The 12,748-nt window shown below is 35.0% G+C and overlaps 1 protein-coding gene across 10 annotated transcripts in view; it reads left to right on the top strand.

Annotated features, from left to right (window-relative positions):
• Positions 1-12,748, top strand: part of LOC145673174 (uncharacterized) — a 159,242-nt gene that overhangs the window by 106,026 nt on the left and 40,468 nt on the right. For all 10 annotated transcript variants that reach the window (XM_081742626.1, XM_081742623.1, XM_081742622.1 and 7 more), the window contains 2 exons: positions 7,745-7,809; positions 9,163-9,380. In XM_081742626.1, coding sequence (XP_081598752.1) covers positions 7,745-7,809; positions 9,163-9,380 — 283 coding nt within the window. The remainder of the gene's footprint in view (positions 1-7,744; positions 7,810-9,162; positions 9,381-12,748) is intronic.

Raw genomic sequence — 12,748 nt, 5'->3', positions numbered from 1 at the left:
AGCGGACACAAAAAAAAAAAAAAAAAAAAAATGTAACAGCATTCATGAACTATATACGCTCCTCCATGTTCCTTGAGTAGTCAAACAATTATTAACTTCTAAATATTTCAGGAAGCTGATAGTTATAAGTAGTATGTGCATAAAGATTTTGATGTGTCACCGTTAGGAAAACATAAGTAACAATAGACACAATCTGTTATTTAACAGTAATTTTACTACATATACATAATCGTCATCATATGTATTCAGAGCCGTAGGTAGAGATTTCGGCGCCCCTATACTCACCATACCAAGCTTTTTTTTTCTTTCTTTTTTTTTTTTCATTCATTTCATTCATTCATTTCATATAAGAGAAGTAGATTTTGTTGTTATACTGCGCCGAATTTTTATCAAGCTGCTTGGACAAACCATTGCAACAGCCAAAAGCGATCATTATGTATTTTTTTTTACAAATAAGAGCTGTTTTCAAGAGGCTTATTTTGGACTTTTGTTAAACTTCACAAAACTACCTTTGGTTGTATACATGCCCACTTGGAGAAGAGTTATGAAAATTTACAGCTATTTACTGTCGATAAGAAATGAAATTTCAATGCATTAGAAACTATGTGCTTTTTAAATGTTCGAAATGGATGACAACCTTAATTTCCAGTAATAATTGTAAACTTTAGTAATTTTATTCTGTATGTGGCCACACAAATAGCATATTAATTTCGATACTTTTAATATCAGCAATTAAACGGGTTCAATCTGTTAATGATAGACTTTCTTTAATTACTCTTAAGGGTCCGTGGTGTGATATTATTGTTTTAAATGTACGTGCCCCAACAGAAGATAAGGATGACGATATAAAAGATATGAAAATTCTGTTAGGGGATTTCAATGCGAAGGTAGGACGAGAGGATATTTTCAAACCGATTATATTGACTGAAATTTTGCGTAAGGAAAATAATGATAACGGCATTAGACTCATGAACTTTTCAACATCCAAAAACCTTATCGAGGAAAGTACAAATTTCCCACATCGCGACGTTCATAAATGAACATGGACCTCGCCAGATAGAAAAACACACAATCAAATTGATCTGGTTTTAGTAGATAGGAAAAGAAGTCTAGCAGAATTGATGTTCGGTCGTTCAGAGGATCTGACTGTGACCTGATCACTGACTGGTAGCACCGATAATAAGAGAGAGATTATCGTTGAATAAAGGGAATATTGAACATCTGAAAACGGAGAGGTTTAGTTTAAAGAGATTACGGGAGAGGGGAACACCAGATTGAAGTGTCAAACAGAGTCTCAGTTTTAGAAGGTTTTGAGAACATTAGTGTTATGGATAGTTGGGTTCAAATTAGGGATAGCATTAAAATTTCAGCAAGAGAAAAATTGTGGCACACGGAAATACGTAGGAACAAACCATGGTTCCACCAGGAATGCATCAAACTAGCGGAGAAGGGAGGCGAAACTGCGTTGGCTACAAAATCCAAACGATGTAACTACACAAAATTTCGTTGACACCTGACTGGAAACTTCCGAAATGTTTAGAACAAAGAAGCAGACATGTATAAGGGCATCAACGAATTTAAGAAAGGGTATCAACCTCGCGCTTACGTATTAAAGAGAGACGACGGATCAATTGTCACTGATACAAGTAATATTTTGAATAGATGGAAAGATTTTTTTTGACAATTTGCTTAACACGCAGCCAAAAACTAATGTTCGTGTGGAAAAGAAAATGCATACAGCAGAACCCTATATTCCCGAGCCTAGCCAAACAGAAGTAGAAATCGCTATAAAAAAAAATTAAAGAAACACAAATCTCCGGGTATAGAAGAAATTCCGGCTGAGTTAACTTTTACTGAAGGGAAAAAATTGTGGTACAAGACAGAAACTCATCCTCCTTATCTAGGACAAGGACGAATTACCACAAGAGTGGAAAGAATAAATCATCGTTCCAATTCATAAGAAAGGTGCCAAAGAGAATTATAATAATTATCGAAACATTTCTCTTCTGTCAGCATCTTATAAAATCCTCTCATTCATTCTATTAGCGAAATTGACCCCATACGCAGATGAAATAATTAAAGATTATCAGTGCGGATTAAGGTGAAATCGATCAACTATTGACTAAATATCTGCCATTCGTCAAGTACTTGAAAAGAAACGGGAATACAATACCCCGGTACATCAATTATTTATTGATTGTAAAAAGACTTACGATTCTATTAGGAGAGAAACATTGTACAACATTCTTACAGAATTTGGAATAACGAAAAAGCTAGTTAAGTTAATTAAGATGTGTTTAAATGAATCTGAAAGTAAAGTGCAAGTAGGAAAATTCTTGTCCACGAGCTTCGACGTCGAGAATGGTTTGAAACAAGGAAATGCGGTGTAGACATTATTATTCAGTTTTATTCTGGAGTACACTATAAGGAAAATCAAAGATAGCAACAAGGACCTAGAGCTGAATGGTGTTTACCAGGTTATGGCGTATGCTGATGATGTAAATCTGATAGGAGAACAATAGAAAGAAGAGGTCTTATGAAACGTTTGTAGAAATGCAGAAGTAAATACAGAAAAATCGTAATACTGCAAATTATGCTTGCGTCAAAGTATCAAATAATACTTCCGACAAGGTGGATACTTTCAAGTATCTTAGATCAATATTAACAGACCAAAACCATATCCACGAAGAAATTCGACTAAAAGCAGATAATTCGTATTATTATTCATTCAAAATCTTTTGTCGTCGCAAATTCTGTCAAGGAATTTGAAGCTTAAAATAAGTAAAACGATAATTATGCCTGTTGTTCTGTATGATTGCTAGAGGCACGAGTTTTTCGCAATGCGCGGTAAAACAAAATCCGTCAGAATTAAATAATTTTTAATTTCTTGACGTTTTATGATATTCTGTGTGTATTTTCATTGGTTTCCGTTGCGCGATAAAACGAGAAATTGGCAGTTTTGCGCGAAATTTCGAATAATACGCTAAATAACGCAAAATTAAAAAAAAAAATACGTTCTCATTAATTTAGAAACGCCAACTTTCCGCTGACGGAACGGTAGAATGTGGCATGAAGGTGCATTTTGGTGATTCGGCCATGGCTGTAGCAAACATATCGCGCGTTATCTAGTATCATCGCAAACTTTCCTACTAATGGTAAATTTAGTTACTGATTTTCGTCCACTTTGGTTTAAAAAATATAATTTTCTATAATAATATATCGTGAAATATTCAGTCTATTTTGATTTTAGGTAATTAATGGTTTATTTCTGTAGTGATCTGTGAGTAAAAGGAACAGTTGTAAAAATGTCAGGGAATATCTTTTTCACAAGAGCTAGAAAATGCGAAACTTTATTTGAAAAATGTGACAAAACGCGATATATGAAAACCGAAACGCGAAATTTTCAAATTCTTGGTGCGAAACACTCGTGCCCCTAATGATTGTGAAACATGATCTCTTACTTTAAGGGAAGAACACAGTTTGAAAGTATTTAAGAATGAAATCCTGAGACGAATATTCAGAGCCAAGAGAAAGGGGAATGGCGGAAACTTCATAACGAGGAACTGCATAATTTATATCCTTTACTAACCTGGGTTAAGTTCTGACTCCTTAAGCCCCTGTTCTACAAGTTCGAACACGTTACTATTCCCGTTGTTTACCTTCATTTTTAATATTCTCGCGCAAACAGCAGCTTGTGTGTGTGTCTCTCTTAACTCCTCACGTTTTCATACCTTTATTCTCACTATCGTAATTAATCCGATTGAATAGAAAAGTGGGATTAACTAAGCAAACTCATCACCATCACAACGCCGAACACGTATTTCAGACTTTGACCGTTTCTTCTTCTGAAAACGCTCCTACCTACACTTTAAGTCATTAGTCGGAATCTTATATATCACATCGTCATTAACAAATCATATGTAGTAACTTTCTTTAAGTAATAAGTAAAACTTGTTGTGACTCTTATTGAAACGTTTGATTTGCGAGCGGAGCGAGTAAGAAAATTTGTAACAAATTTATTTCTTTGCAAATCGGAACAATATTGATGTAATAGGGCGCCGGGTCATTTACTCTTTTGTAACACTTTTTCTTCCTTTTTGCTCGTTCAGCGTCCCCTTGCTATTAGCGCCCGAAGTGACCATCCTGTTCGCCCTCCTCCCCCTAGCTACGGCTCTGTATGTATTCTGCTATTATTGGCAGATCACTTGGTGCAACTGAGAAACTTCCCTGCTCCACGGTGTTCCGCCACGTACGATTTTTCTGTTTTAATATCGTCAATTAATTGTAGTCTCCTTTGCCCTCTCTCTCTTTCCTACGACCATACCTTCTAAAACATCCCTCATGATACAGTTCCTTCTTATCCAATGTCCCAACCAGTTTCTCTTCCTCTTCTTAATAATATCTAAAATTGTTCTTTTCTCCTCTACAATTTCTAACACCCTCTTATTCGTTTTCCGCTTGACCCAGCCAATTTTCTCTATTCTTCTCCACACCCACCTTTCGAAAGCTTCCAGTCGTTTCTAATCATTTTTTTTTTAATGTCCATGTTTCTGACCCATACAGTACAGTACTTCACACGAAACATTTTATGAGTCTTTTTCTCAACCATATTCAAGGTCTCACAAAATAGTACTTTCTTTCTCCTAAAAGCTTCTTTCGCCGTTCCTATCCTCGGTTTTATTTCACGTTCGCACTTCATGTCATTATTAAGAATACTGCCCAGGTATCGAAAACTATTCACTTATTCTATTTTCTCCCCTCCCACTGTTATATTTAACCCGGACCTCTTCGTTCCAATCACCATGGCCTTTATCTTTGTAACATTTATTTTCATCCCATATTCTTCGAAGCCCTTCCTCAAGTTTTCTAACATCCTATTGATTTTCTCTTCAGATTCTGCAGCAAGCGCCATATCGTCTGCAAATTTTATACATCTAATCATTCTACATCTTACCGAAATGCTGTCTTCATTATGTAGGCGCTTTTTTTCACTATTTCTTCTAGATAGATATTAAATAATGTTGGCGAGAGACAGCATCATGTCGAACTCTCCTTCCAATTTCACTCTTCTTTGTCAGTTCTTTCCCTGTTCTAACACTTACTTGTTGATTCATATCCAAGTTTCTTATGAGTCTTCAATCTTTCCATTCCAACTCAATCTTCCGTAGGGGCCACGGTGGCTCAGTGGTAGAGCGTTCACCTCTGGTGCTTGAGGTCCCGGGTTCGATCCCAGCCCCCGACAGGTGAACTTTGTGGTGGACAAACACCGTGTGCGTGGGTTTTCTCGGGGTTCTCCCGTTTCCTCTCACTTTCTTCATTCCACCATTTCATTCATCACTCATTATCACCGTCTCCTTTAGCGTAACCGGCATAACCGTGGGACGTAAAACTCAAAGATTTCATTTCATTTCATTTTCAATCTTCCGTAGAACTCCCAATAATAGACTGACATACATTTTTAGACAATTCATAACGAAATTCCGTTTACGTTTGAAAAAAAGCTTGAGGAAAATACAGTAAAACCTGTCTATGTTGGCCACCATCGGTTCCATCGAAAAGTGGCCAACTTAGACAGGTGGCCAACTTACAGAAAATAAGTGTGATTTTTGTATTTTTAGAATAGGATTTCTAGTATTACTTGATTGTAAAATTTTAATAAGCAGTGGCACGACAGCTACTTATAAACAATGTATATAGAGAAATCATAAAAATATACAGTACTAGAAAATATTACTATAGCATGCAAGAGCGCCGATTTCTCTGTAAATTTAGGAGGGGGGCATTCAGATGCAGAAGGTATATATATGAAGATTTTAAGACAAATTGCACTTAAATTATACCAAATATTGTATACTCATAAATAAAATAGGGGCCACATGAGCTTTGGGGTCCCGGTCCCCCAGGATCGGCGCTCTTGATACTGTGTTTAATATATATGCACACCTTTCTCTTCCTGAAAACTAGTCTGGTACATTGGATTATTCGGATTGAAAACACAATAACACAAAGCACCATGAAATAGAAGTGTATGTACACAGTTTATTAAAATTGATGTTACAGCACACTGAGTTATTCAGATTGAAAACAAGAAAAGCTAAGTTATAAATTGAGAAATTCATATGCAATTTATATGACTTCTTTTCAGTTGTTGCTGAATGGTGGTTCATTCTAGACATATTGCTTTATTCTTTTTAGCAGATATGCACATTCTATTAATATTGTAGTTAACTATCTCTTGTTAATGAACTAGAAGTGTTTCCCCTCGGAGCAAAAGATATTTTGAGAAAATCTTGAGGGAATTCATATCTCAAAAACCTCCGCTACCTTTTGACATCCAGTCAGGTGCCAATAAATGACATTTGAGCTTTAACCTTGAGAATTTTCCGGAATTACTAAAGCTTCCCTCTGATGAAAGGAGCCGATATAGCTAATGGTTTTACCAAAACAGACAGGGTAAACAAATACGTACAACCATTTCCTGAATTCCTGTACGTGCTTTTTCTTATTTACATCTTCCTTCACCACCCTTTTATGAGGGTAGTGTTCTGGCCATTGACCTCCAAGAACAAATCGTGCGAATCTATGCTTCATTGCGTCCAGTCACAAATACAGAACATCTGCCTCTCATATGGGAATTCGAAAGAGTTAAGAAAAATAACAAAATTGTATTTTTCGTGGCCAAGATACGCAGGTAAATTTATCATTATCATCATAGGGTAAACATTGCTTCAGTGTGGCCAACTTCCAAGATAGACAGGTGGCCAACTTATAGAGTAGTAAGTAACGAATGTCTTATGGGAAAATGCAGGTTCAAGACGAACTAGGCCAAGATAAGCAGGTGGCCAACTTACAGAGATGGCCAAGTTGACAGGTTTCACTGTATAAAATAAGAGAGAACTAAATCAAAAACTCCAAATGTTCATTAATGTACTACTATGTTTTTGGTAAAAGTAAAATAGTTTGTCTTTCTTCTTTTGCACAAGTAAGATATAATGGTTAGATTCATTTCTAGTATTTATTTTTCCAAATAGTAGTGTATTATTGCAGTTTAAAAAAATAAAAGTTATCTTTAATTTTAATTTTGAGAGACAAATTGTGAGCCGGGATTTGTTTGCAACTGTGAAATAGAAAATAAAACTACATTCTCTGCTAATTGGAAAAATGTTTAAAAGAATGTTAAATTACTCCACTCAATACAGCTATCATTCCGTAACATTAATCAAGTGACATTGTTACATTACTCAACTGATTAAATGTTATATATTGGAGTAATTTAGAATGTTTCTCATCTATAATAGGAGTCAGGATTTCTGGAATATAAAACCTATTACTTTATGTCTTTCAATGTTTGAAACTTTTTCTCAAATAGAGCAAGCGTATTAGCTGTACTACTTAACTGCAAAATACTGTAAGATGTGTTCAGAATTTCAGTCACATAAGATGCTATAATTCTAATTTGTTAGAGAAAGTGAAAGAAAATGAATGTAAGGAAAGCGATGAATACGAATGTTTAATGAAAGAAGAAGGAAAAAAAAAACCAAAGAAAATGTGATTTTAACTGTAGTTTATAAATTCTTTACATAATCATGGATTCTTTTTCTTACGAAATTCAAAACTAAGCTTTCTTTTTCATCTCGTGGAAGTCTCTCGAAAAGTTAAACATATATGTATAAATTTCTATAAGAATTTACTGTCCCTACAAATTAAACTAAACTTCTACTTAGATATCAATAAACTTTTGCAGACTTTGCTGCCGTTAGCAAACGACTTGCTGAATTGTGGGCGGAGGTTCCAAAGAATGAAAAATATGTGAGTATACTACAAAATTCATTTATTAAACATTTGTTCTGTTCCATATTATGTTCATAAACTCTAAATAGTGTTTAATTTCTAATAAATTTTACCTACGTATACTCTCCTGTTAAGAAAAGAAAGAAAGTTAATAAGACTTCTTTTTTGTAAAATGATGAAGTATATTGTTTTCCATATACCTGTAATATAGTGGTTTATTGTGGTTGTTTGTGATGAGGTTGGAACAAAACTCCGTTTTGTTTAAATCACATCACAATTAGTGGGGAAACAGCATTTGTATGTAGATAGCTTTGTATGTATTCAAGCCAATATTAGTGAAGCTGTCAATGCACGAGTGCTGAATGGATTCCAATTTCGATTCCCGAGCTTGGTTATCACTTTGGTTTCTTTTGCCATCCGCAGTAATCATTATAATATTTTAGGATCAATTTCACCTCAATAAATAGTATGATTTTCGTATAGTATCAATTTTTTGGTTTACAAATTAGTTGTTTTTCTCTGTTTGCTGAAAAATTACAAATGAAGTTTTCACTTACCCATATATTTTTTCAGCTCAGTAAGATCTATCGATTGGTATATATACAGGCCCTATTTAAATAAGTGCTATTCTGTGCTCGAGCACAGAGCGGCAGAATTTAGGGGCGGCAAATGTTGGATTTTTTTTAAAGATTCACAATAAAGTAATATTTAAAACTAGCAACTCGCAGAGTCCGCGCAAGCGCGAGAAAATATGTTAATGTGTGTTTAATTCGCTGTATTACAATAGTTACTAATTAGCTAGCTTAAAAGTTATTCCCTCCCACCCCCACTCCAAGGGGTGAAAATGAACTTGAACGTAATTAAAACTGATACCGTTAAACTCGGCGACCTCAAAAACAATGAATTCAACACTAATATATGTCGTTTTCGATTACTTTTAAAATCTCGCCCCCCACCCTGGTGCATCATCATTATGGAAGACAATGCAAACTACCATGGGCTTACCCTGCCCAGGAACCTTCGGGTCAAACACCTACCTTCGGGCAGAACACCACATCGTAATCATAATTGGGAAAATTAGGTTATTTAAAATTACGTAGTAACTTTTGTAACTTGTACCTAAAGTGCTACTCAACAAGAGCTGGCTTGTTTCCTTATTTGAGATATAAGTTTGTGCGGGGAAAGGGGGGGACACAATATAAAGTACAGGCCTGGGTATATATATCAGCTTTAGATTTTTTTGTTAAACGCTATTAATTTTGAAGAAATAATTTACAGAAGTGCAATTTAAAAAATGTATTGTTTATTGTATTAAAACTTTAACACTTTAGCGGGAACAAATTGTAATAGGCATTTCGTCTTATTTCGTAGAACTGGAAACGTCGAGCGAAACGCCTTAACACAAAAGCCAATCTACAAGGTTCAATAGACACAAGAAAATGGAAGTCCCCGCCAGCAAGAGAGAAATGTATAAATACACTTGATCGACAAGAAGATAAAACTAGTGGAAACGATACACAGGAGCCTGTTAGTACGGTTGTTTCACAAGTAGCTTCTGCTGCTGTGCCCCAAATACCTCCTGAAGACAAGTAAGTGTAACAGGACTATTTGCTCAGTGTCTGCCAAAGATTGAATCCGTCTTTTAATCTATATGAAGAGTACAAGTGAAAAGGGATGAAGGGCAATTTCAGACTCAAATGAAGGCGTCACTAAGTTTGAAGTGGGGTATAGAATGTTATAGAAGTACGTAAAACTTATCTAAAACATGAAGGGTTAGAGATACTATTGTAGTGAATCAATGAGATGGACGCATCAAAACGGACGATGACAGTTAAAAGTTAAGTTTTCTGCGGCTGTAATTATTGGATTTTCATCTTTTTTTCCCTGTACTTTTCATAATGTATTTTACATTTTGTAGTTCCTTTTAATTTTTTTAACTTCAAAATGTTGATGACATGTTTCTTGAGCAATAATTAAACTTGCTGAAAAATGTAATACAAAAGAATATACGGATGGAGGTGTTGGCACTATGCGTCTATGTCTGTAGCCTAATGACTGAAATATAATACGTTACTAATATCGTATTAGCCTAATACAAAGAGCATTACTGCCTATTGTATTTTATTGACCATGAAGATGAGTTTTATCAGAATTTTTTACAAAACTAGAATATAACTGAACTTTTATGTTAGAGAGCTTACAATGTTTTGTACAACAAATTTTGTGAAAAGAAAGGAAAAGGAAATTCCAATTCTTTCATTAGTTTTATATATTTTGCGTTTCTTAGGTCATTTCTTCTTGACAGAAGCTGTACTTGTATTTAGCAGTATTTTACTGTTTCTGGTTCGTCTTTATTTGTTACGCTAACTAACTTGGAATATGTCTTTAAGTGAAATAGAAGTCTTCTGTCTTTGGTTTATGATGTTTTTACGATGTATACAAAATGTATAATGCGAAAAAAATTAAATGAAATCTTTCCGTTGTACGTTCCACGTTATGCTGTGTTGTCTAAAGGATACTATGATGATAAGAATGAATGGAATGGCGGAATGAATAAAGTGGGAAGCACTGGGAGATCCCAGATAAAACCCACATACATAGTATTTGTCCACCACGAAGTTCACTTGACACGAGCTGGGATCGAACTAGAGATCCCATGCACCAGAGGCAAACACTTTACCTCTGAGCCACTACAAACCTCTATGTATAATGTAACCTGTTATTTGTAACCAAAAACAAGTTTTCCCCAATTTTTGTGATCCATTCTGTTACGCAGTATTCTCAAGACAATCATTTAAATATGCTTGTATAGCAGATGAAGGACTATAACCATTCTAAGTTTGATGTTGATTCAAATGAGCTCGGTGTACGTCTTTGTTTCAAAAATATGAAGCAAATTTGACCACCCATTAACTCGGGAACCAAAAATCTGCATAACATAATGTTTTATGTTCCTATACAAATAAACAGTATCTACCACCATGCCAAGTATGATTCCGATCTGATGAGTTTGGTTGAACACGTATGACATCTAGCGTCGTTGGTTTTTCAGGGAAAAATCGATTGAAAAACGAAAGAGAGCGAAAATGAGCGTAGTGAACCCACTTTACATGTGGTACAGTCATTCGTTGTGATACAAATAGTATAACTTGAAAAATCGGCTATACTCAATAAAAAATTGTGAGCACTCAATGATGACAAAAATTAATCAACAAAAACCTTTGTGTCTTAACTAATATAATGTTGTTCTAAATAAAGTGAATTAATAAAAGCAAAAAATAAACTAACAATAATAAATTTTAAATAAACCCTGGTAAAAAGGAAAAAAAAATAAGGCTCATCAAAATAAGGAAGAAAAAAGTGAAAGAAAAATAATAATAGCGTAAATGGCGTCTCTAGCACAAATTCGCGCCAGATTTTTTTTAATTATTATTATTATTTAAGGAGAAGGATTGAAAGTGGATGTAATTTCATTCTACATATGTAGAGAAAAACGTATGGTTGATTCATTTCTTGGCTTCCAAGTTGCTGAATGAATAGCAAGTTTATCTTCGATGCGAATAATCTTGGAAAACTCCTTCATTAGTATAAGGGACATAACCACAATTTCTGGAGGCATTTTGGGTAGTTAGTTCAACTAGAAGGTTGCGAACAGTAGACTAAAAAGCCATTATTAATATTGATAATCGTTGTACTGACATCTCTCTTTCAGTTGATCTCGGCTTTTAGGTGCTGTAGATTCAGAGAGTGATTTTATTGCTGATAGAATAAAAGCAACATTTGTCAAGGTTTCGCATGAGCTAATGCTAGAATTACATGAAATTTTTTCTATAAAATGTAGCGCGCAAAATTAAGAAAGAAAATAAGCTTTTGTAGATCATCATCAAAATTAAGATGCTTCTAGAGGACGTAGATGAAAGTTCTCGTATTGCGCATCAGTGATCACAACAGTGTTTGTAAAGATACAATTTCTGTAATCTTATACCTGTTTTAATAAAAACAACTCTGTTACTACTCACTGTATTACCTTTCAATTGCCTTGAAGATACATTTTAAAATAACTTCACAGAAATAATCCTGCTTTCTTGAAAATACAAAATAAAGATAACATATTCACTCGTATTTTTCTATTAAAACCTGAAGTGGAAGAAATGTACTACTATTTCTGGTTTCACTGTAGATTTCCGTAGTGCAGAAACGGTACGAGATAGCGAGATCCAGTCTTCTGCATCGGTTAAGCGTTCGAGGAATGTGTTCCATCTATGTAGAAGATGTTCCACCTAGCTTGCTCAGAGCTGCGAGCAAGTTAGGTGACTGAGGTTAGGATGCCCAAACAGAGCTCCAAGCAAGCTAAGAGGGCAAATGGGAAGCCTAGAGTTCCGGAGCAAACTAGAGGTATCTCCTAGAGCTCCAGAGCAAGCTAAAGGAAGGATGACCATTCGCAGACTGATGTTTTTCCTTGATTTCTCTCGGTTATGTAGGTGCACCAGGTGAGACAGTGGCACTGCTGTTCCGTCATGTGACCAATGGTGTCGTTGTTGTCTCTGTCTTCTGCAGCCATAATAATCTATAGTAAGGCGCACATGGTTGGTGTTTGTAAATAGAAGCACATGTTGGGTGTTCGTAAAGACGACCGTGCATGATATTACAATATTTATCTTCATATAGGAAAAATAGTAAGAGATAGCAAGAATGACTTTTTAAGATAGCTTCAACGTCCCAAGAATAAATTCCATGTCTGAACGTACATTTGTAACAGTTTCAACGTCCCAATTGTAATACAGTTTCAGCATCCCAAGAATAAGTTCCATGTCTGACCTTATATATGTAATACAACTTCAGCGTCCCAAAAATAAGTTCCATGTCTGAACTTATATTTGTAAAATAGCTTTAGCGTCCCAAGAATAAGTTCCATGTCTGAACCTATATCTGTAATACAGCTGGAAGTTATAGATCT

This window comes from Thermobia domestica, chromosome 16 (assembly GCF_964235325.1).
Source record: "Thermobia domestica chromosome 16, izTheDome1.hap1.1, whole genome shotgun sequence".
Taxonomy (NCBI): domain Eukaryota; kingdom Metazoa; phylum Arthropoda; class Insecta; order Zygentoma; family Lepismatidae; genus Thermobia; species Thermobia domestica.
This window is presented reverse-complemented; position numbering and strand designations above follow the sequence as displayed.